This window comes from Dama dama, chromosome 22 (assembly GCF_033118175.1).
Source record: "Dama dama isolate Ldn47 chromosome 22, ASM3311817v1, whole genome shotgun sequence".
Lineage (NCBI taxonomy): Eukaryota > Metazoa > Chordata > Mammalia > Artiodactyla > Cervidae > Dama > Dama dama.
In genome coordinates this window covers 10,918,417-10,943,218 of record NC_083702.1, presented here as the reverse complement: position 1 = coordinate 10,943,218, position 24,802 = coordinate 10,918,417, and the positions used below count along the sequence as shown (strand labels likewise).

Here is a 24,802-nt window from a genome sequence, read left to right as displayed (position 1 = left end):
GGAGACAAAAAGAGCACCTCTGCCAACTGACACCGCACAGTGTCCGCAGGTCACTTCCCCACATGCCTCTTCCCACGGCGTCCACTTCCTGGGAGGCTGTCTCCAGTGTAGGAACCCTTTGGGGCCTAACAAACCACCAGCTTCCTAGGTCAGAGGGACTTCAGCTTTCTCACGCCCAGACCGACCTGTGGGGTGCTCCTTGCAAAGCCCAGGAGGGGGGAGGTAGGGACACCGCTCCTGCCTGCCCTCCCAAACCCCCAAAGGAGTCCTCCTGTGTCCCCATTTGTGTGGCACCTGGCAGTATTCTCTCTCAGGGACTAGGTGCACAAAGCAGGCTCGTGACGCCACCCCTGAGTCAGTACTGGGGATGTGTCATCCGTGACATGATGCATTCATGAGGTCGTGAACTGGGGCATGGCCCCCCCTACAGCAGGGCAGGCTGACAATTCCGCTTCACACAACACACAGCACAGGTCTGACGGCTGCAGAGACCCGGCTGCACCTTCTAACCCGCATCTACGGTGCCCCTTCCCAGACCAGACTTGACTTTAAGGGTTCTGTTCTGCCTGGAGAAACTGGCAGTATGCACTCAACTCCACTGACCGTGACCGCAGATCACCCGGACATGTGCAGACAGCACCCGCACGGGCTGAGGCTCCAGGTGCCCCTGTAGCCTAGCAGCGGTCCCTGCCCTGGGCCGCTCCAGGAAGTGCCACTCAAGGTCATCTCTTTACCCAGGGACTGTGGTCCTGTCTCAGGCCACCTCTGTGACGAGTATAAGAATCTGGGAAAGTAGCTCATCTTCCCCTTCAGGAATCCTCCATTAAAGACTGACCTTTAAATCAGAGGGCCTACTCAAGGTGAAGGGTAAGTCAGTAAAACAAAAATCAATTGCTAACAAGTTTTTCTCAGAAGACCACCCCTCCCCAAGCACATGAAGAAGCAGCTTGGCTTTGTGGTGAGTCTGGACTCTGCTCCCAAGCTTCCATTTCAGCCTCACAGGCCTGCATTATGTGCATATTCTTAAAAGAAAGGTTAAGAAAGAAACAATCTGCTTTAAATGTCATTCAACTAAACCTATCTCACCACCTCCCAGCACTTCCCAGCACTTCCAGCACAGGAGGGCACCATGGCCACACACCCAACCACCGCTCAGGACCCCAGTCCTCAGTGATTCCAAACCAAAGAGGGCAGACCCAGGCCGTACTCCTGACGCAGGAGGGACGGAGCAGAGGCCTCCATGGCTGACGGGCTTCCCGTGACCGCCAGGCACCACCTCCTCTCTCTCTGCCCCACTCTACCATGTAGAAGTCACTCTACAGGAGTTTCTGCAGAAACTTTAGTGAAAATTTCTAAAAAGGCTATTTTAAATGTAGCTAAAACACCAAGAAAAGTGTACACGATCACCGTCCATGGTTTGAGGCAAGGTAACAAACCACAGTTTGAAACTACCTGTTTAACATTTTCCTGTTTAACACCAAAGGCCCACTGCCCCAAGCCCCAAACTCAGGATGGTCCTCCAGGGGTCATGCAGTCACAAGTTAGCCAAAGGTCAACTTGGGACAAAGGCTGTAAGAGCAAAACCCCAAAGACTCCAGAACCTCACCACGCAGTCCCAGCTGGTTTCAACACTAAACAGCCCAGCCTGTTCACTGGATTCCCAGATCCAAAGGGGTTATAGAGGTCATGCGGTACTGTTAGTGAAAGTGACTACTAGTTGTGTCCAACTCTTTGCAACCCCATGGACTATACAGTCCATGGAATTTTCCAGGCCAGAACACTGGAGTGGGTAGCCTTTCTCTTCTCCCTTCTCTGGGGATCTTCCCAACCCAGGGATCGAACCCATGTCTCCTGCATTGCAGGCAGATTCTTTACCAGCTGAGCCACAAGGGAAGCCCAAGAACACTGGAGTGGGTAGCCTATCCCTTCTCCAGCAGATCTTTGCGGCCCAGGAATCAAACCAGCGTCTCCTGCATAGCAGGCGGATTCTTTACCAACTGAGCTATCAGGGACGCCTGATACTGTCAGTACTGTCTGTTAAACCTTCCTGGAGTCCACTCAAATGCACACAGATCCCTACCCGGGGCTCCAGTGAGGCCTCCAGCCAGCTGGCTCAGAGGAGGAGCGGGTGGGAAGGCCTGGGCTGGGCAGTTCCTTTACCTGTTTCCACTGGGGGATGGGAGCAGAGCAACCCTGCTCAGGCAGGCAGCTGGACGGCTGGCTGACCCCACGCTCCTGTGTCAGCTGTGACACACAGGCCAGTGTGGGGAGGGACAGCACATGGAGACAAAAAAACAAAAAAGAACACACATTAAGGTAGCAGACACGAAGGTGCTTCTCACAGCAGACAGACACACATCTGAGAACTGAGGAAGGGCTCACAGAATTAATTCTAGAAAGTTACACTTATAAAGAAAAATACATAGGTTACACTTATATATATGTAAAAATGTACGTTACACTTGTGGAAAAAAAAACAAGAAACCCCCAACTAGGTCAAAAACAAACACAAAGGAGAAGACAGACAGAGCTGTAATTCTGAGTGTCTTTTTCCCGAGCTCACCGCTCTGAGCCTAAACCACTAATTGCCACTTGGAAACTGAGGCGTGCATCTCCTGAGGACAAACTTCCTCTGGCGGACAGCACCCCACGTTCCCGAGGTGGGAGGGGGCCTGGGCTGCAGGCTTCTCGGCACAGACGCCTGAGGCGAGAGGATCTGAGTGAGCACCAGACGTGAGAAGATGTTCATGTGGTGGACCCCACCCCGTCCACAGGAATAGGGGCTGACGACGTGGAGAAGGTGAAGAGGAGACGTGCACTTAAGCACCAGGGGTTCGAGAAGAAGCTCTCGGTGTGGACCACACTATGTCAGCACCTCCTCTCATGAGAAGCCAGAGTGACTTCTGGACGAGCAAAAGGAGAGACAAGACCGGACAGACATCGCCGGCCAGCCCTCACCAGGATTCGGGAGGATGTGTGTGAGGTTAGTCAACGGAGCATCTTGATAACATGCCCACTCTTGACCTCGTCAAGGACAGTCTAATAAGGCAGCTTTATCACCAGAGTATTTACCTCTGTGCTTATCATCAGAGATGAGAAACAAGTCAACATCCAGCACCAGAGGAAGGGTTAAGAAAGGCACAGAGTGCACACTTTGGAAGAGACTTGTAAGGAGTTTGGAACATGGAAATATGCCCAAAGTTACAAGAAGAAAGCAGAACAGGAAAGTACATGTCAATAATGACCTCAACTATGAAAACAAAGACGTACTAAAGAAAAGACCTGAAAGAAACATGGCAAAATGTTAATAACATTATAGGGGCCTTAACTATGAACATTATTTTCAGCATTTTCCTCAATAAGCAGAAGCGGAGGTTTTTGTGACTGAAGTTGATCAGGGCAAGCGTTGGTTTACCACTCATGTATGTATGTATGTGAACACACACCTACGTGCAAAGACTGAGACCCCACCACGCTGTGAAGGTCCCGGGTAGGCGTCTGTCACAGACACCTGGGACCTGCCAGGTGACGACAGTAACCCTCGTCCCTCCCCACACAGATGCTGCCTCAAGCCTGGAGCCCTCGGGGGGTCTGGGACATCCCCCATCTCACCAGCTCCCTCCTTTGAGGCCAGACCAGGTCCCGGAGGGTGAGCAAGGCCTACCTGTCTCCTCACACCCACAGACTGTGGGGGCGCGTTCTCCTCAAACTTGGCTAGCAGCTGGGTTGCCATGTACTTCACTTTGTTCTGGTTGCCAAGGGCCACGTCCATCCTCCGGTCGGTCAGCGTGCTCACCAGGGTGGGCCTCCCTCCTCTGTGGCCCCGAGGCGTGTCCTCCTGAGGAACATAGGTCCCGAGAGCCGCCTGTGTCAGAGCAGCCCCCCTGCACCCCCCCAGGGCCTGGAGTGATGGCTGGTCTCAAGGTTAGAGCTCTCCTTGCAGTTCTCATCTCAAAATAGACTCAGGGCGGGAACAGCAATGAAGAGGTGCTCTGGCTTTTGCTGGTGTGATCACATCCCTGGAAGGCCCCTTGCCCTTTACCATGTATGTGACTCCACAGAGAAAGGAAGGCCACGTGCACACGTGTGTGCTCCTGGAATGCTCTCCAAAGAACAGAGGCACAAGGCCACAGGAAGCATCCGTGCCCACCCCTCTCACGTGGATGAACTGGAAAGATCCAGCAATACTAACTCGGAAACTGGGGGATTAAGCCAGGAAGAGGCACAGTATAGTCGCTCTGGCAAATCCCAGACATTTCTCTTACCTCCTCTGACTGGCTGGTCTTCCTCCTCTTCCCAGCACCATCCAAGTCCTTTTCCTTCTTGTCCTGCACCAAGAACAGAGGGAAATCGCGTTCCTTCACTCTCCGCACCTCGCCTCTAGCTCTGCAGCTGGAGGAAATCCCGTCCGCTTACCTTGGGGGAGCGCTTCCGAGAAATGGTCTGCCCGAGTTTGCTCAGGAAGGAGATAGGGGACTTGGTGCTGGCTATTAGGACAGCCCTCTCCTCCGCGTTCAGGTCTGAAGCGTCTGCGGGCAGAAATCGGCAGCGTTCAAGGACAGCCGTGAAGGCGCCTCCCCGCAGGGAGGGCCAGAGCGCTCTGAACCGAGCAAGAACTCCCGAGAAAATGCACACAGAGGCCTGCACGCTAGGTCTTCTCTTCTCCATGCATACAAATAGGACCAACACCTGCCCCAGTCAACTTCAGTCACAAAATCCTCCGCTTCAGCTTTTCAAAAACTGCAATCTGCCTGTGCATGTGGGTCACAGCGGAGTGCCAAAGCCCCACTTTGAGGATAAAAAGTTCAGGCAGAGACAGAACGGGAGAGACGTGGGGAAGACAAGGTGCAACCCAGGGCATCTTTCTGGGGTGTGCAGACACCTGTACTGAGCTTCACATGGAGGTGGGGCTCTCCCTGAAGGGCATACTGATGTTAGAGTTGTGGATTTCTGTTGCAAGAACTGTATCTCTAACAAGAAAAAGCCTCAGAGGTCTACAAGTGCATGGCTAGAAGACACTGGAGAATGGCACTTCAAATCTGTGGATACCAATGTTTTATTAGTAACAACAGTAATGCTGAGATAATAACTGAAATTAATAATACACAACTAACATTTATGTATGTGCTTCCATTCACCAAACACTCTTCTCAGCATTTCACAATCTAATCATATACATATTGTCCCCATTTTATAGAAGGGGAAACTGAGGCACGGGGAAGTTAAGTGACTTGCCTCCAGTTGAACAAGGGGAGACAAAGGGGTGCAAACCGGGTCAGGTACCATGGTCAACAACTCATAAGCATCATGACGCTTACTTCATCTGTTTCCCAACAGCCTCAGGGCCAAGGGAAGATTTCTGGAAACACTAAAAGGCAGGAGAATAAAGAGCAGCCAAAGAAGGAACAGTTACAGAGGAACGAGAACGAGGCAAGTGTGGTCCAGGATCACAGAAGCCAAGAGCAAGACAGAGTTTCAATGGAACAGACCTTGTTCCAAGCACTGAACAATGCAGAACAGCCAAGTGCCTGAGAGGTGAGAAGGGGGAAGGATATGCATTTGGTGATTCTCCCTGACCACGGAGAACAGTTTGGGCAAAGCAGAGGCTGGGCTGCAAAGTGTCACAAAGATTGGGCAGTGAAGAAGCCCAGGTCACAACAAAAGCAGTTTTCAAAGAGGCTGGTTTGGAGAGAAAGCGACAAGACTCTGGACAGAAATGTTCATGGACTCCACATTCACAGGTGTGCTGAGCAAGAGGTGGATCAGAAGGAGGGCCTGCCAACACCTGCAGAGAAACGGGACTGATGGAAGGAGGGGCACGGGGAGCCACCCAGCGGCCCCGGGGACCCTTACCTCGGGAGGGGAGCGAGTCCTTGAACATCTCGTAGAATTGGGTCAGGTACATCACCATGGACAGCTTGTCCGGCTCCCCCACCGAGGCCATCTCTCTGCCTGTCATGATGGGAGAAATGCCCAGCTCTTTCTCAGCAATATCGAAGGCCAGCTGGTTATTCTTCTCCACATTCTGCTCATCCAAAGAGTCAAAATCTCTGAGGAACAGGATGAGGAAGACATGTCAAGACCACGCTTGACAGAGTCCCAGACCAGAAAACACCGTACCATGGAGTAGTCAATGCAAAGCCCGGGTTCAGGACCACACTGAAATTGGACAGCAAACCTATCTCACTTCTCAGCTTGCTTCCTCTTACTAACAAAATCAAATCATCCTCAGGAGGAACACAGGATTAAAGATCTACCCACAAACGACAAGAGAGAAAAGTTGGAAAACAAAGCATTTCTCCAATAACGTAAACTTCTAACTAAAATGTAGGCTCAAGAAAATGAGCTGTTTTTATTATGTTTCCCCTGTGCCTGCATGTGGTCTGCGTGTATTAACCTCATGCTCAACAATGAACAGGTCCTGTTTGGATAAGGCTGTGTTTAAAAAGCCTGGAGCCATCACCCCCGTGTCCATGGAGCTGATAAGCTGTTGATGGACTAGGTCGGCTCTAGTGAATCATACTCGGCCTTCTGCTCACAGGGAAATTCCAAAACTTTCCTCAAAAGGTTGTTTTATTGCTAAGTCCCTGAGTTTCCCTAAGTACTTAGATTAACGAACATTTCCCACTGGGTTTCAGGCTTCCTGCTATTCAGTCAAGTAAAGACTGATAGCTTCGTGACTTCAGACTAACCGAGCAGGCCTTATTTTATGTTAACCTACTGACTGTGTAACTGTTTCATTTTCTGAATCCCTTTACTCTGTATATTAAGCCTATTAAACTGTGGAGGCCTCATTTTCCGCGAAGTCACTACAGCCTGAACAGTGCCAAGTTAACGACTCTGGGCTTTGTGTGCATCAGGAGGAAACCCCCAGGCCCCTGGAGCCCCTTCGGTCCATCCAACAAAAGCGCGGCCCCCCCCACCGGCCAGGCTCCCTCCAGTGCTTGTGACCCCAGCCCTTCGTTCTGCTCTCCCTCTGGAGCGGACGTGACTCGCCTGGCCCTCGTTTCAGCACTCCTGTGCTGGTACCACAGTCGTCCTCAAGCTGCCCCCCGTAGAGGGTGACTAGGCCCTACTTCCACTCGCTTTATATCAGCCTCCGCACGAGCCAAGGATTGGGCGCCAGAGGTCACTTATCCAAGCCAATCAGAAATCCCCATTTCTAAACACCAGGTGAGGCTGCTTTATTAACATAAATGGGAACTAGGTCTTTCAGGATTCCTTAGGTAATCGTTAAAATAAGACAAACACAAAAATGGGCCCGTAAGTGGACCTAATGATGAAAGGACAGACGGTCAAACTAACCCCACGTGCTCTGCTTGTTTCTGAATCTTCCTGTTTGGCTTCCATGGTAAGGACTGGGTGCCCCAGGCACCAGCTGACCAGGGTCATCCTGCTGTGCTAGTCTGCGTTTAGATGAGCACAGGACGACCAAGAGAGGAAATGGCACCACACAGTGAGGTAAGGCCACCTAAGTGTCACGGGCTCGACACTCGCCAAAAGTGCGGGAGACAGAGACAATGCGGGCCAGCCCCGCTGAACGGGGCAGTTGCTCTGCCACGAGGGACACACGTGCTCCGGGCCCCACCCGGCCAGGCTTCCCTCGTGACCAGCAGCACCAGACAGAGAGCTGGCTGCATGCAGAGCTCAGCCTGGGGCCAGGAAACAGGGTTTCCCTTCATGGGATGTTAGCAGACTCAAGGGGTCCACCTCGCAAGCATGGAGACTTGTACACTCAGCTGGTCACTACTGCTTGGGCTGAGCTACAGAATGCCTGAGAGGCAGAGCTTTAAACACCGCTACATCAAGATCAGTCACAACCCACAAAGGAAGCATCGTGCTACGCGTCCCATTCTGGAAAAAGGCCACCTGAGCGCAGGGAATATGGATGAGGCCGAGCCTGGACTCACATCAGGTCAGGGCGGTATCGGTGTATGATGGCACACAGGGCCAGGCCGCTCTTCCACGACATGGTGAGGTCCGTCACGTTCACCCCAGCATAGCCGTCTGTCTGCCGCTGGCACCAACCCAGCAGCTTGCTGGATCGAGCCACAGACTCTGGAACAACAACAACGTTATTAGTGGAGGTGTGGTCACCTGGGAGCCTTGATAGAGAATCCGCGAAACCAGTCTGAAAAAATACTGAAGGCAGGGACAAAATAGCTGTCACTGGTTTTCAAAAGTAAGAAGCTATTTAACTGGTATTACGTAATTTTTTTTTTCTTGGCTACACGGTGTGGCTTATGGAATCTTAGTTCCTCAACAGGGGCCGACTGAACCTGGGCCCATAGCAGTGAGAGCGCAGAGTCCAAATCACGGAACCCCCAGGGAATTCCCATGAAGTTTTAGGTAGGCAAGAAACTCCCAATTTATCCAGACTCAGGTCAACGTCCATGCCCGGGACAGATGACAGACTACCAGCGGGTGACCTGGACCCAAGCATGCTGAAGCCCAGGGTCCCTGCGGCTCTCTAGGACAGGGATGCAGAGGGAATGACCCCTGCTGAGCTGTCACCCTCAAGCCAGCAGCCCTGAGATCTCCCTGGAGAGTTGGCAGCAGCTAGGGGAGGAAACGCCTTCCCTCCAAAGCAACACTTGGAGGACCCAAGAAGAAAGGTTCAGTCCTGCACTTTCCAAGTGCAAACAACTCCGCAGGATCACACAGGCGAAGCCAAGGACCCCAGAACAGCAGGCTGAGCCCTCAGCAAGACAAGCCGTCATGCCCTGAAACACTCGACACAGAGACAATGCACATCCTGGGACGTTTTCCAGTCACTGATGTGTCTCCTAAAACATGAAGAGCCATTTAAAAATCTGTTTTTCATAACTGCATCAGAAGAGCCCTGACATGGAGCATTTAGAAGAAGCTGGTAACTCCTATCCGTGTCCAAGAAAGTCTGTTCCTTACCTTAGGCAGCTGAAGATATTTAAACCTTGTACTGAGTCACTAACTGCTTTGTGAACATAAGATAAAAACTGCATTTCTAAAAACCCTGTTTTATTTAAGTCTTTCAGGGAAATGAATCCTGAAATAACACAGAGAAGCACTGCTGGTGTCCTCGTCTAAATCTCTTGGCTTCCTAAATTAACTTTATTCAGATGTTTCCCAAGTCTATGTGTCCATCGGTCCAGTATGTACTGGACAACCTCAAAAGTTCAGGCTCCAGAACTACAGTGAACAAAGACACACTCTCTGGGGAATACCCTGGCAGTCCAGTGGTTAGGATGCCTTGCTTTCACTGACAAGGGCACGGGTTCAATCCCTGGTCGGGGAATTAAGGTCCCACAAGCCACATGGGGTAGCCAAACAAGACACACTCTCTGCTTTCAAGGAAGATGACCTTGATATTCCAACAGCACGTCAACTTCAAGATGCCCAAGACTGACCTCAAACCTTCAGCCCCACTTCCTCGTTCAGGCTCTGCAGTGCTTCTGGCTCCTTAACACTCCCGGCTGCCACTCTGACACCCTGCTGTACACCAAGTGTTGCAGTGAACACCTCACTGTGCCCCCCAGTCCTCATAGCGGAGTGAGGCACGATAGGCACCCCCATTTCAGACACAGAAACCTAAGTTCAGATGTGCTAAGTATGCTGGCAAGCCACAAACTTCACAGATGGGCACGGCTAGACTGGACTCGGCCTCCCTTCTCATCCACAGCCTCAACGTCAGGCCAGTGAGCCTGACATGGACGCAGCCCTAACTACCGACTCAGCCCGGTGCCCGTCTCTGCCTGGCTCACCTGCACTGCAGTGACTCTCCTTCCGAAGAGCTCTTCAGAGGCCGCGCCACACACAAAGTACAGCGCGGGCCCTGCCTCTGCCACCGTGTCCTGCAGGCTCGTGGTCCTCAGCTTCGAGGCCACGGCTTCTTCACTAAGACCTTTCCCGCAAACCTTGGCTGGCACGTGTGCTCAAAGGCCCCCCACACACACCCCGCCCTCTCAACAGCACGTATTCAGTTTCTCTCCACACCCTGGGGACCCCTGAGACCAGGTTTCCCAGCCTCGAAGCACTGCTATTTCCTGGCTATGGGGCTGACTTGTGCACCATGGGGCAGAGCAGTCCCATCCCATCCCAGCCTGACGAGCGCTGTGCACACCGCAGCCCAGCCTTCACACAGAACATGCTGGGGTGGCTGAAAGGCCAAACCAGGACTCACCGTTGCGGGCCAGCTTTGGGGTGGTTCGGGAATTCACAAGGTTCTCCATCTCTAGATGAACATCTTTTGTGTCTCCAGTATCATACAGATGGCGCACCTGGCAGGAAGGTTATAAGTCGTGAAGAAGGGAAATCACACACCAAGGAACCAAGGCCCACCTGAGAACAGAATAACCCCGGTGAAAACCTGGGCAAAGTGTGGTCAGAAGGGACAACGCCAACCTTAACCCCTTCTGGGATGCAGTGGGTCACACACATAAACGTGTGTGCACTGTGGGAACCTGTGATAAAGAGACACTTGGCCGTGGGGGGCTAGGGGCTTGCTTAGTCTCTGTTGGGCCATGACTCCTGCCCAGTAACAGCAGATTTCGCCCCTAACATAGAGGCCCAATGTACAGTCTAGGACACAGATATCTTGAGTGGGCTGCTTTCTCAATGTTGTTGGGCTCTTTGAGATTATTGTGCTTGGTGAAACATCACTCTTGGTCCAATAATAAGGCTTCAGACATTCTGAGCTGGCCGACAGTATTTTTTACTTGCAGAGGGCCTTATCTTCCCAAGTCCTCTCAAGGGACCAGTCCGGCCTGCTGCACAAAGACCCGGGGAGCTGGGGTGGTAGACTCCGTGGTGCAGACGAGAAGACAAGAGCGGGGGAGGGGAGGGCCCGGTCACAGTGACTGGTGGCAGTGACGCGGGTGTGCGCCACACGCCCCGCCCCAGGATCCAGGGCTGTGCCCTGCTCGTCACTGCACACCCGCCGCCCTGGCTGCTCCATCTGCTGATGGAAAACGCCTCCTCAGCCAACCCAGGGAGACATCACTTGGTTCTGAAGGAAGGCTGTGTATGCTCGTATCCACAGGGTCTGACTGGGCCTGACAGTGGCCGAGACATGCCCGACTGGCCAGGGGCTCTCACCTGGCTCGGCCGGAGGAAGTTGACGTTCACGTTGGGGTATCTGGTGACAGGGTCGATGCTGTACTGGCTGAAGTTCTTGCTCACATTCTCAGGGGTGGTCTGAGGCAGCAACCTATAAATGCTTTCCCTGCAAGAGCGAACAATATGCTCAGAGCAGTGACAGCAACAGAAACACCTTTGATGATATTTCTATGTTCTGAGAGCCCAGGGCAGGGCTAACCTTCCTCTTGGATGGGGTTTCCCCACCCCCACATCAGCCCTGCTTCCCATCCCCTCCAGCTCCAGGATCCCACAGGCCCCAGACTGCTACGCCCCAGCGAGAAGGGCAAGTGCACTGCTGTGGGCAGGAACAAAGCCTGAGTCGAATTTACTACTGTGCTCTGTTTTGGCAAGTTCACCAACTTTTTTTTTTTTAATTTTTTTTTTTTTAGGTTCACCAACTTTTTAAGAAAATCACTGATGAAAAAAACTTGCCACCAAATTTACCCAGAGGACCTTAGGTAAACAGACTTAAAATGATATTAACCCCGAATTTCATCCAGCATATCCTCTTTCTCTAGTTCTGGTCCAGGCACTTGTTCTTTATCAGCAAGCAAATCCCAGGTCTTAACTCATTTGCAATTATTTGCTTCAAAATACCTGACGTTTGAGAAATGTTTACAAGTAGTTTGGTGTTTTCCTTTGAATTCAAAGTCATCTTTAATTAGTTCTAAGTTAGTACATACCCAGCTACCACACTGATTTCATTAGTGTAAGCCTCTCTAGTTCAAAGACAAGAGGACTTGACACAGGATTTTCACACCCCTGTTCACATAACTGTCACAGAGGAATAAGAGAGCATCCTTCAATGTTACACAAAGATTAAGACACCGCTTGTAAGAGTTTGCTTTGGAGAGTGACAAGAGAACATCACTGAGATAACCTATGATTTCTATGATTTTATGAATACCTGTCTTACCTTTCTTCTCCTAAATAAGAATATATCATCAATTAAGAAGGAGAAACCTGAGCCCAGCCTGCAGAGCAAAGCGCTGTCCGTCTCATCGCGGACAGCCCCTGTGGTTACCTCTCTGCCAGGACTTCCAAGGGACTCGTCCCCAGAGACCAGCTGCGCACCATCCACGCCGAGTCCATAGCAGCCAGAAAGCCCCGGGCTATTCCTGTTCCCATCGGCCAAAAAGGCTAGAAGGGGACAGAAAACACAGAGTTAATATAAATTACCTTTTAATAGAGGGAAACTAAACTCCAGAGCAAAGAAAGCCTTTGCCCCTGAGAAGACGTTCTGGCAGGACATACTGCCCTTCCCCCCTTACAACCTGGCAGATCCTAAGCCTAACTCAGCGGGCCCTGAGCCCCCAGGCTGGACTCTACGCAGCAGGACGACACAGACGCTCCCCAGCCCGGGACCCCAGGTCTGTTTCTAACCATGCTGCCCCCCCAACACCCTTTCTCACCTCCAGGAGGCTGTCCCCCACCAGAGCCACCAGCAGCTGGTGTCCGTTGTGCTCCCGCACCAGGGCCGCGTTCTCGGAGGCGTACATGCACGTGAAGTCGAACATGGCCACATCAGGCTGCCCGTAGTGGTTAATGGCGAAGTCCAGCGACGGCAGCTGCTGCTGGGTGGAGAAGTCAGCTGCCTCCCGGGCGTAGCTCAGCAGGGCCTCCTGGTCCACATTCTCCCGGGAGAGCAAGAGCTCCGTGTCGGCGTAGTCCTGTCTCCAGAGATGGGGGGAGCTCAAGGGAAAGCCCAGGCAGGGGCATAGGTGCCCACCGGCCACAGCCACACCACCTTCCCTGCCCCGAGAGTGGCTTCCTGTTCCAAAGTAAGTCCTCCACACAAATTCGGGAAGGTGGGAGGGGCTTGTTTCTAAAGGAACACGGGTTCCTAGAAACAGAGTCCCTGCTTTTCCATCGTTCTTGGAACAAGTCACTACTTTTGCAGTCTAGTCCACTCCACCTCACGGAGCTGCTCTGAACACCAAATACAATGACTTACGTGATGGTGCCTTGTAAACTGAAAAGCATCCCCAGTTAAGGCTGCTATCAGCAAGCATCCTCTTCTGACAGCAACTGGACGACACAGGACACTCAACCTGCATCTCCCATCGACCCCAAAGGAAGAACCCAAAAGCTTCCATGCCCGACGGATAAGGAGGTGGGAGCACCAGCAGCCCAGGGAACCGGCAAGAGATACACTGAGGACGGAACAGAAGCTTTCCAAACAATACACAGGATTCTGGAAGGCCCCACAGTAATGCACCAACGAAGAAAAACGACATGAGAAAAAGGGCTCTCCACAGAGAGGACTGAGAAACTCCTCTGCTCCGGAGGTTCCTGACCAGGCCTCTTCTTCAAGGGGGGACCGGAGCTCCCCAAGTGTCCCTGAGGGCACCTCCAGCTGCCCAGACAAGATGGAACGGGCAAACATGCACACTCAGGTTGGTTTGTTCAATACTTAGTAAGTAGCCACTGTAGGCTCAGGATTCAGTGGCACACACCCTGTGTGCTAAAAAAAACAAATAAAAAGGAAAAGTACATCAGGTTGCGGCATTCTAGATTGGTCCAACATAATGTCAACTGATCACCACAGTCCTGACGAGGACGGCAGATGTCAAGTCTTAGCTTGGTCCCGAGGCGCGCCAGCAGGCTCATGGGTATCTCTTCGCGATGAAACATCCAACCAAGTATATTCCATTCTGGATATACTCTGGTGGCACATGCTGCATCCACTGCTCTGTTCCCTTCTTCTCACACACACACAAAGGCCATGGGGCTGAGACACAGACAGGAGGCCCCTGAGGAAGAGTCTGCTGTGGGCAAGCTCCCTGCTCCCCAGCACTGCCCAAGGCAAAGTGGCAGTGTAACACATCACCACCCTGCAGAGATGGGACGCCCTGATACTCAGCCACAAGTCTGTGCTGGGACTGCAGGGGCCTCAGTCAGCACATCATCACAGGAACAGTAATTCTCAAACCCAGACCAGCCAGACCAAGCAAGACTTAAGAAACTCTCCTAAGGAACCATCTCTGGAGGAACCATCCACCTGTGGCTCTCTGATTCCATTTCCAGGTCATCATCTCAGGGAATGTCACACAATTAGTCATCTGGAAAAAAGGCTTAGCTGGCCCTGACTCCGGGTGAACAAGAGTCCTCACTGTCAGGCCACAAAAAGGTCCAAATAAAGCCTGATCGAGGCTCTGTTCCCTGGGCCTCTGTAACCAGATCCACAGTAAAGCCAGAACTGCTCTCAGGCTCCCAGAAACACCAAACTCCTTTCCCTCTATAACCCCCTTCACTCTACAACCCTTTCCCAAAGGATGACCTATAAACCAACCAATAATCAGCCACATGGGAATGCACCATAAGCCACAAACCGAAGTACTAAAATTACACTGAATATTTATGCACAAAATGCTACCTGAGATTGCTCTGCACAGCCCCACGCAGGCAATGCTGGCCGCATGCTGATCCCTGTGAAGCTGGATAAGAGGTACACGGGGGTTCATTACCCAAGTCTCTCCACTTTTGTTCACACTTGATATTTTCCAAAATAAGAGATTTTTTAAAGTATTAAAAACATCAGAGGATTACAAAATACACAGTCCCAGGAGATGAGTGAGGTACTCATTTTAATGACTTTGCAAGAAAAACTGATCAGACAATAAAATTGTTTATCTTGGTAATCACATGACCTGATACATAAAAAAAGGTCTAGAAGAAATCCATGACTCACATGCAGTATCACCCCTTTGTCCAGTAAGCTCTGCTTCTTGGCGGTCATAACGAAGTAGTGTGTGTCATCTTTGTAGTAGACAATGTTCTCCAGGTCGATCCCTGCGACAGAGGACAGACATGCACGTGAAGGTCTGCTGAGACTCGGGGGGGATGACTGTTATCAGTCCACAGAGACCGGGGTCCTGGAACCCCAGGCAGGAAGAGAAAACAGGTGTCTGAGCCTGATCTTCACACCCTGCCCATTTGTTCACAAGAGGGAAGCCTGGTCATCCTCATACTGCTCTGCATTTACCTGACACCCTGTTATCCTAACAACAGCCATCAACAGGAAGCAGAAACACAAGGATGGGAAGAAGGGAGAGGTTAACCTCAAGGAGGAGGGTCTGAGCCAGTTCTCAGGTTAAGCCTCTCTGACTCATCAAGGCAACAGGGGAATCTCCCAGACGCTCACGAGCAAGACAGACAAGCAGATGCTGGAAGCAGAGAGTGCACCACTGGCTCTTTAACTCTGTTAACCTAGAAAATTAGATGCAATGGTAAGAACTGTCCTAGAAAACAGATAACTGCAATGTGTCACACATTCTTCTTGCAGCGAAATGTCTAAGTGAATCTATTCACAAGCTACCATACAACAGCCTCATTTTTATCTGGCACATGGTTTACTTCAGAAGCAAATGAACTCAGAAAAACAAAGCATACTCAACACCTAGAGTCTGCTTCTCAACAAACCAGGGCTCCCCACCCACAGCGACTCGGCGCCAGGCAGGGGAAGGGGTCCAAGCAGGAGGAGCAGGCCAGTCACAGCGATGAGCACAAAAGACAGCAGAGCAGGAGACAGAGACGCGGATGGCGTAAGGCTCAGAGCGACGCACAGGAGCGCAGAAAGGGCAGAGAGAGGGCTACAGCACAGCAGTAGTAGCAACGGCCCCCGCCCCGCCAACCCCCCCAGATGAGGACCAGAGGGGTGTTCAGAGTCTGTCCTTCCACTGTGGAGGTATTAACACCAACCTGTGGCTTCCCTCAGTTCCTGGAAAAATTTTTGGTTGAATATAAAAGCCACACCACTGATTTCTTCCACTTTGGCTTCTGCTGTTGTATTTCGGTTAATAAAATTCGCTGTAATGGCAATGGCCAATTTGCCACGGAATTCTTTCCGACGAAATCCTGGGAAGGGGGGAAGAAATTTTCAGAGGTGACAAAAGCTGGTCGGAGAAGCAGGAAGTTCACGTCAAATAGGAGAAATAGGAGGGGTTCTGATGAGGACGTGGGGGAGTGTGGGAGGTGGGAATCACGGGAAATTGAGGGCAGCTCTCCTCCGTCTGGAAGTAAGGTGTCTACCTCTCAAAGCCTTCCCAATCCAGCAAGATGTCAAAATCACCCACAGCTAACACACACCTGGAAATCCGACAGGCCAGAAAAGCACTTGGTGCTTTTGGCTCCGTCTGTTTGAGTAAGTCAGGTCTAGACCTGCAGTGTCCCCGGCTCACGAGAGCCTGGCTCCCTGCACCCAGAGAAGTGCCTGACAGCCACCTGGTGGGGCCTGCCGTCCACCAGCACAGGCAGGGACCAGAGGAGGGGTCTCAGGAGTGGGGACTCTGAGGACACAAGCTCTTACAGGGCTTGGGGAGGGTGACCCTTCCCTGGCTGTGAACCAGCAGGAGGAGAAAGAGACTGCCCAGTACCTTCCAAGGTATTCCTGCGGCCATCCCCGCCGATGATCACTTCAAACTCATATTCTGACACAGGGTGCGTTTTGGGATGCACCAGGGCCCGCCAACCTATCCCTGTGGACCAAAGTCAGAATGAAGGTCATCACCGGACCCATTCATAAACCTGAAATATTCATACACCCAGATCTCTAGATATCCAGGTGTGCACACGGCACAAAACCTCATGGCAAACACAGCAGGCATAAAAGCGTGGGGCACAAACCAAAGAAAGAAACAAGCCTTGAGAAAGGCTCACAAAGGAACGTCCCCCAGCACATGACCTTCTGTAACGAACCAAGCACCCAGAATGTCTCACACTATGTCAGGGCCTCCTCATTAAGTCAAAGTTCCTCCAAAGACACAGACTATACAAACGGAGAAGCCCTTTAACCAGCTCTGAAAACTATCCGAGACGCCTGTCGTCTCCTCCCTAGATCGAATCTTTCTCACCCCTTCCAGCCCCTTTCCCTCCTTATTTGTACACTCACGTTCATTTTCTTGATCCTCAGGAGGCTCCACAAGTCCTCGGAATTCCACATTGACGTGGATCTCAATGCCTAGGATCAAGGCTACTTTCAAAAGTATCAGCTGAAGCTGACGGATACCTGGGTGGGCAGAAGATTGCACAAGTGAGGGTCCTCAGTGGGGAAGACAGTCAGCATCACTACCCCAGTTCCCCTACCCATCCACGCACGCAGAGTTTACACGGCTGCTCAAAGTCACTGGCAGCAGGCTTTTCCCAGCCATGCCTGTAGCGTCTTTCCCTTCCCAGGGCAAATACGACTCAGAGCAAATGTTCCAGAGACAGACATGGGGCCATGCCCACCTCTTGGGTTAGGTGTTCCCAGCACACGAAAGCACTGAGACAACAGGAGACGTGCCCCTCCCCCATACTCTCTGATGTGCTCAGAACCCACCCCCCCATCCTCCCTGATGTGCTCAGAGTCCCCCCGTCCCATCCTCTTTGATGTGCTCAGAGCCCCCCATCCTCCCGGATGGGCTGAGAGTCCCCCACACCTCCCACCCCCCACCCCGTCCTCCCTGATGGGCTCAGAGCCACAACGACCAAGCAGAACCTATGACCCCACAGGACTCACCACAGAAGGTGGAAGATGGGCCCCAGGGGCACCTCCCACTGGACACAAAGGGCTGCACTGCCTCCTGAACACCCACGGCTTCTCTCACCTCATACCTCGCTGATGTCCACACACCCTTACATGCTGAGAGGGGCACCCTCCACCCAGCCTCAGTCTCTTACTGTCCCCCTCCCACCTCTGGTCCACAGTTGTAGGAACTAAGGCTCAAAATGATGGAAAATCTTGCTCATTATCACAGTGAGAGTTATGTCTTTGTTCAACGTCCAGTGAGTACCTCCCAGGTGCCAGGCACGGCAGCAGCCCAGGGCTGCTGAGAGAGGGTCTGGGCTCCAAGACAAATCCTGCCACGCACAAGGCAGACGAGTCCACTGATGTGACGATCCTGTCCTCTGCTAAGACCAATGTGCCTGCAGGCTGTGAAAATGTGCTAGGGAACATGCTAATCCTCATTGAAGTCATCTCAGTTATTTCCCCCACTGCCCACCCTTCCGAGTCACACTCCCAGACTCAAATCCTCTGCTGGCATACACTATAGCTGCACACAACGGCGTTCCAAGATGCTTTATACAATACAGCCCAACAGATAGACAGCGTGCTGCTGCTACTAGTGGAATGTGGCATCTGTTGGCCAGCATGTGATAAACGCACAACTGCTTTGAAGCCGATGTTTACAGGGCACACCTGAAGAGCTCAGAATAGCAGCTCCTTGATAAGGCTTCCCTGAAACCATCAGTGATGATCGACAGACAAGACTTTAGCCTCATAAAGTAGACAGTCTGTTCTGAACCACTTTTCAGATCGGCATGAAAACAAAAGCATTGTCTGCATTAATGTCTACAGACTCAAGCATGGGCCCAGGTTGAGCCTGGAGGGGTCCAGAGTCAAGCAGGAGCCCTGCGTGCTGCAGACCTCGCGAGAACCACCCAACAAAGGAATCCCACTATCGACTGGCCACTCACAGCCAGACCAGAAGTCTCCTTCCGCTCCCCAGGGCCACCCCCAGAGCATGTGCCCTCTCATCAGGAGGGCACCCGCAGTGGTGCATCACAGCCCACACCTCAGGGGGCCTCTCCCTCTGGACTATGAACCACCAGAGGGTCAAAGCCCACACTGGAAGTCTGTTTCCCGGCCTGGCCCCAGTGCCCACCCCACCCACTGCCAGTGCTCAGTAAGAGCCCAGGATCTTAGAGCTCCTCAAGATAAACTCATTTTGCAGGAGACACATTGGCACTTAAGAATCTCAGGTTACAGAACCCCCAGAGGGCAGGTACCCTGACTCCAAGTTGAGTGTGCTCTCTACGCAACAGACACGAACGATGACAAGGCACACCGGCTTCTAGAATCTGCCTGCCATTGTCCCCTGAGAAGTGGGCAGAGGCAGCATCCCACAGGAGACCTGATCTTACTTACTGATGTGGTCGATGGCCCCAGCACAGAACTTGCCGTAGAACTTCTTGGCACCCAGACCTCGCAGGTCATGTATGGTGAACGGCCAGAGGTGCAAGACGTTGTTGCGGGAGAAGGCGTCTCGCTTCTCAATGACGACCACCTTAGCTCCCAGCAAGGACAAATCAATGGCTGTGCGGAGACCACAGGGGCCAGCTCCAATGATGAGACACTGAAAGACACAGCTGCTTTCAGGGCAAAGGCAGCACTCTTGACCTCATGACCACCATTCCCTAAAGTCCCCACAGGGCTATTCTCCCCATTACCAAGAAACCTTCACTCCCATCTGGGTCAGAGTGGAGCACCCACATGGCTTCAGAGAGAAGCTCTGAGCGCTCTGGATGGAGAAGGACTTGACTTTCACTGCTGGACAGAAACTCAGACAGGGCACCTGCAGACCATGTTTACCTGGGCCATGACATCAACACAGGAAGAAATTCACATGTCACCTCTCATCAACAGGAAAAAACCTTTGGGAAGGCTCATAAGTCAAGCAGGTCTCTGTCTGCTTGAGGAGACACAGATCACTAAACACCCAGCCAAGCAAGCCTGGGTCCTGGATGGACCTATCACTTGAAAGACTCCCAGGAGGTAATCCTCAAGAATCAGGGCTTTCTGTGCTGAAGAGAGTTCTTGAAGATCCATGTTCTACAGAAAGACTCAGGCTGACACTGAGCTAGTTTACATGCATGTCCAAAGGAGAGACAGGCACTGCCTCTGGCTTCAAATTCCCTTCATTCTTAATAAAACTCTAGAGCACACTCACAAGAGTCATGCCCTTGAATTACCTGAATTCTGTGTGTGAATACCTACCCAAACACAAACCCACACAGGGCAAGTTAAGGCTCATGAAATAGTAACAGCAGTCCTAACATCATCTGCAACTTCCTTTCCCTGCTAGCTTTTCCAGCTTCTCACAGAAAGTGGTCTTACATAATGAGGAAAACACAGAATGTGTTATCCTTCTCCACTCCCCACGCCTCCTCCGGCACACGTGAGTAGACGTCTATCTTAGGTCTTTGTCCAGGCCTATCTGATTCATGGAAACTTGATTTCTCTAGATTGTGAAGCAAGCAAAAGCCTTGCTTATCAACACAGGCCTCTGGAAAACAGATGAAAGGAGGTCTGAAGCCTGTGGGAAATCCCCAAGTTGGCCAATACTCTGCACACCTCACCAGACACTGAGTCCAGAGGCCGCTCTGCCAAGTGCCAGGCCACCCAGGCAGACAGGACCCCTGCAGAGCCTGGCTACCTCTGTGCTCAGTGGCCTGCGTCCTCTAACAGCCTGAGAGTCGGCCAGAGCTGCAGCAAGATCAATAGCCCCCATACCGTTTGACTTCAGGGTAGTTCTCAGTAGCTGAGACCCCCATGCTCCTGTGTCAATCCATGGGGTAAGAGCGGAGCAGGAGGAACGGTCGAATGAACACAGGCAGAGGACCCGCACGCGGGGTAAGCCTGATGCCTCCCCAGGCTGTGGCTGACCCCGCCCAGCCTCACAGGCCACCTCCACCCGATGCACTCTCCTTCTCCAGCGAGTCCCAGGCCCTACCTTGGTGTTCGTGCACACCTTTCCCTTCTTGTAGTCTTTGTGGCTGCCCCGCTTGTCCAGCTTTGCCCAGAGGGCCTTGGCTTTCCAGTAGTTAAGCTTGGACTTGAGCTTGTGATAAAAGGAGCGGTGGTCCTTAGGCTTCAGTTCCAGGTGGTCGCAGAGCTCTTGGAAGGCCTTGAGGGTCCCCTTGCAGGTGGTGGCCTGCACGAAGCGGTCAAAGAGGACGTGGGCCCGATTCGTGGCCTCGTTCTTACTCTCCTCCATGTCCCCACTCTCGGCGCCCCAGACAGGTGGGGCAGGGGGAGGGCTGTGGATCCGACTGACGCCGTCACCTTAACCTAATAAAGAAACAGGAATGGTTAGCACTTCTGGGTCGGTATCTAGGAACAACTTCTAGAAGACAGTTCCCAAGTGCAGCAGTCATTCGTTAGACAACGTAACGCACGGCCTTGCCCTCCACACGCCAGGCACCATCTGAGGCCCTGGGAATGGACAGGAGCAAGACCGCGGCTGCTGTCAGGGACGTCAGAGCCGAGCAGGGGAGACAGGCTCGTGCTCTGCTGAGCATCAGAGAGAGAGAGGCACGGCGCTGGGGAACATGGGCAGAGGCCCCGTCACAGGGAAGGGGTCCTCACCCAAGATGGGCCTCTGAGGGACAACAGCTGAGCCTTCCAGGAGGAGCAAGTGTCAGCCGGCAGGGGAGAAGTGCAGGACATGGAGAGGAAGGAAAGTGGAAGGCTTGCAAGGGAGTCTTACAGATGAAAGGACTGAGTGAATGGTGACACCAGGCCAAGGCGTGACAAAGAGAAATACTCATCTGGGGGGCAATGGGGGTGTGGCAAGCTCCCCTCTGACCCTGTTACATCTGAGCTGCCTTGGTGGAGGGGCACATTAGGCAGTCGGCTGAGGCTGAGGCCCAGGGGGGCCGGTGTCCAGGTAGGAGCTATCCACTCAAGGATGGTCAGATCACACGGGAGAGTCCTGGTAAGAGGACGGCCCAGGGCTCCGGCCAGATCTGAGACTCACGGATGGAAGGGGCGGCAGCACAGACAGCTGTCTGGAGAGATACAGAGGCACGGGGTGGGTGGGGGAGGAGGTTAAGTGAACACAGTACAGACCCAGGGGAGGGAGCGGCGAGGTCTAAGAGGACCACATTCACGTACCATCACCACCTAGAATTACTGTCGGGAGCTGGGAGGCAAGGGGCCAAGGGCCAGGACAGCGGGACAGCAGAGAAGCAGGGCAGACCAACGAGATGAGCAACAGCGTGGCTTGGGGTCCACGTGCCGATGCCCCAAGGACACTGCTGCCTCCCTCAGCCCAGCTCTCCCCCGAATAAGCAAGGAGGTGAGAGAAGACGACTGAGCTCAGTGTGAGAAGCCCTCCCGGCCACAGCACTCACTGCTGGGGCTCCAGGTGGGCGGCCCCCAGGCCCGTCCCCGCCTCCCATTGACACACAGGGCCTCACGGGAGCTCAGCTCTGTGAAAGCAGGAGTGACCCACTATCCAGCAAGGCAGCTGAGGGCAAAGGGAGCCACCAACTGTCTGCTGAGGATGCCAGCTGCCTGCCTCTCAGCTCCGAAGCAGCACCAGAGAAGAGACCCACCTTCCGTCCTAAAGCTCTCAGGAGGTGAGAAGCCCCCTTGGGAAGGAGAAGTAACATTCTGCTTCTCCCCACATCTTGTCGTGTATTACAAGGTTAAACCAGATCAACTGAGGGTGTGGATGGTTTACCCTGGATACAATGAACTGCCATTCCCCCATTTCCCACGTCACCAGACACAACATCCTCATGTTCTCGATGCTGCTGTTCAGTCGCTCAGGCATGTCCGACTCTTTGTGACCCCGTGGACTGCAGCACACCAGGCTTCCCTATCCATCACCAACTCCCACAGCCTGCTCAAACTCATGTCCATCGAGTCAGTGATGCCATCCAACTATCTCATCCTCTGTCATCTCCTTCTCCTCCTCCCCTCAATCTTTCCCAGCATCAGGGTCTATTCCAATGAGTCGGCTCCTCACATCACGTGGCCAAAGTATTGGAACTTCAGCTTCAGTCCTTCCAATGAATATTCAGTGTTGATTTCCTTTATGATTGGTTTGATCTCCCTGCTGTCCAAGGGATTCTCAAGAGTCTTCTCCAGCACCACAGTTCGAAAGCATCAATTCTTTGATGCTAAGCCCTCTTTTTGGTCCAACTCTTACATCCGTAAATGACTACTGAAAAAACCACAGCTTTGACTATACAGAAATTTGTCAGCAAAGTAATGTCTCTGCTTTTTAATACATTACCTAGGTTTGTCATAGCTTTTCTTTCAAGGAGCAAGTGTCTTTTAATTTCATGGCTGCAGTCACCGTCTGCAGTGATTTCGGAGCCCAAGAAAATAAAGCCCGTCACTGTTTCCATTGTTTCCCCATCTACTTGCCATGAAGTGATGGGGCCGGATGCCACAAGTTGTTCTGTGGAGGCCAAAGATGGTAATTCTTTACCTGACACACACTGACTTGCTTCTCATCTCAAATATGTCACTAACTCAACAACCTCCTACACACACTGCTAAAAACACAGCCTTTCCCAACACCCCTGTGGCCAAGAGTTCAGCAAGAAATGGAATTAACTGGAACTAACCTTCAGTTTCCCTGAAGCAAAAGTTTATTCTAGATGGAGGTACACAACAACAGAAATATGTTAAAACTTCTCAAGAGTCCATTCTTTTTCTTACAAGCCAATGGTCATCTTAGAAATGTCAGGTGGTCAAAGTTTGTAAGTGGCAAAAAAAAAAAAACCAGATGTGTTCCCCAGAGGAAAGGGGAACATCCAGCCAGTGACTAGAAACTGAGGTTGCAGGGTGTGTGCCCCGTAGGCGCCCTTCTTGCCTCCTGTCCCAGGCAGGGCGGGCGGGACCTCTGCAGCTGCATCCGCTCCATTCATGTGGCAGCTGACAGCTCCCATGAGCCGGCCCCTGCCTGCCTACCTGTCTTCACAGGTGACTGGCCCTCCTCCAGTCACAGTGTCTGGAAAGCACTGAACGTACCAACTCCGATCGCTCAGCCTCTCATCAAGAAAGAAAATGATTTTTCTTTGTTCCTAAAGAGCAGCAGCCGCCTTCCACTCCCTGCCAGGATGACCAAGGAGCCCGAGGGACCTCTGTGTTCCAGCTGACCCCAACACACTCAAGATCCTGCGACATGCATTTCTAAAAGCTTCTCCCTCTCCTGAAGTCTCGGCATTTACTTTCAAGGAACACTGATGTGTGGGCCAACACTCCCTGGCTGGCTGTATGTTTGAAATAAATACCTCCAAAGAGCTGCCCATTTCCTCAAACCTCACCACACACAAACTCCTTCATTAACACCTGCCGCCCCACCCCCTCTGCTGATGCAAAGTGCTTTCAAATGAACAGACTCCAGTCGGAGGCCGTGCCCGTCCACGGGAGTTCACCCCAGGTCACTAATGACAGCAGATAAGTGGAGGGAAGGTGGCTCCTGGGACAGTGTGACAGGCACCCGAGGTAAGACTACACAAGATCAATTCCCTCGGGCTGCCTCAGCTTTCCTCCTCAACAAGCCAAGAGGCCGCAGCAGAGACACTCCAGTGCCTGTTCTGCAGCTCTGCTGGCACTGCCCAGCACTGGTCCACGCTGACGGCCGCTGGGCAGACAGCAGAAGGCCCTTCCACCATCACCCCCATGCCCTCATTCCTGAAGGTCACACCCAGGTCGTGCTTCTCCCAGCCTCTCCTGAACCACCCCATGTGCTGTGTACGTCCCAGCAGCCTGGGAAAGCCAACAGTCATGATCGCAGGAACCTACAGACCTGGAAACCCAGCCAGAAGGTGCCAGAAATCCGGAGGGTTGAAAAGCCAAGGTGTGGAAGGAAGGAACAAGGAAAGCGAGGAGTCTGAGGAGGGAGGTTGGAGGAGGAAGAAGGGAGGCCCGGTCTCCCGTGGCAGTGCGGTTTCTGCCACTAGCGTTGCCCTACGTGCTCCAACCTCGGCAGCTGACTGCTGACTCAGAAGCACATTCCTTGGCTGTGGAAAGGAAAGTGCTGGAGAGACAGCCTATGAAGAACACGCGGGAACAGAGTCTATGTTTCTATTTATAAGAGCAAGAGGCTGTCACTGACTCATGGCTGGTTTGAGAACACTCAATCTCTGGCTCTTAGAATAGATGGGTGGTTACTTGAGGGGTGGG

The 24,802-nt window shown here is 52.5% G+C and overlaps 1 protein-coding gene across 4 annotated transcripts in view; it reads right to left on the bottom strand.

Annotated features, from left to right (window-relative positions):
- MICAL3 (microtubule associated monooxygenase, calponin and LIM domain containing 3) overlaps positions 1-24,802 on the bottom strand; it is a 141,716-nt gene that overhangs the window by 55,383 nt on the left and 61,531 nt on the right. For 2 of the 4 annotated variants that reach the window (XM_061124604.1, XM_061124605.1), the window contains 16 exons: positions 20,610-20,947; positions 19,025-19,232; positions 17,006-17,122; positions 16,491-16,592; positions 15,817-15,972; positions 14,807-14,907; positions 12,528-12,785; positions 12,140-12,255; positions 11,074-11,200; positions 10,160-10,256; positions 7,911-8,058; positions 5,854-6,050; positions 4,417-4,529; positions 4,266-4,328; positions 3,665-3,838; positions 2,161-2,244 (listed from right to left, as the gene is read on the bottom strand). In XM_061124604.1, the coding sequence (XP_060980587.1) occupies positions 2,161-2,244; positions 3,665-3,838; positions 4,266-4,328; positions 4,417-4,529; positions 5,854-6,050; positions 7,911-8,058; positions 10,160-10,256; positions 11,074-11,200; positions 12,140-12,255; positions 12,528-12,785; positions 14,807-14,907; positions 15,817-15,972; positions 16,491-16,592; positions 17,006-17,122; positions 19,025-19,232; positions 20,610-20,873 (2,325 nt within the window). In that variant the 5' untranslated portion in view covers positions 20,874-20,947. The remainder of the gene's footprint in view (positions 1-2,160; positions 2,245-3,664; positions 3,839-4,265; positions 4,329-4,416; positions 4,530-5,853; positions 6,051-7,910; positions 8,059-10,159; positions 10,257-11,073; positions 11,201-12,139; positions 12,256-12,527; positions 12,786-14,806; positions 14,908-15,816; positions 15,973-16,490; positions 16,593-17,005; positions 17,123-19,024; positions 19,233-20,609; positions 20,948-24,802) is intronic. The other 2 variants (XM_061124606.1, XM_061124607.1) reach the window with 1 other exon arrangement.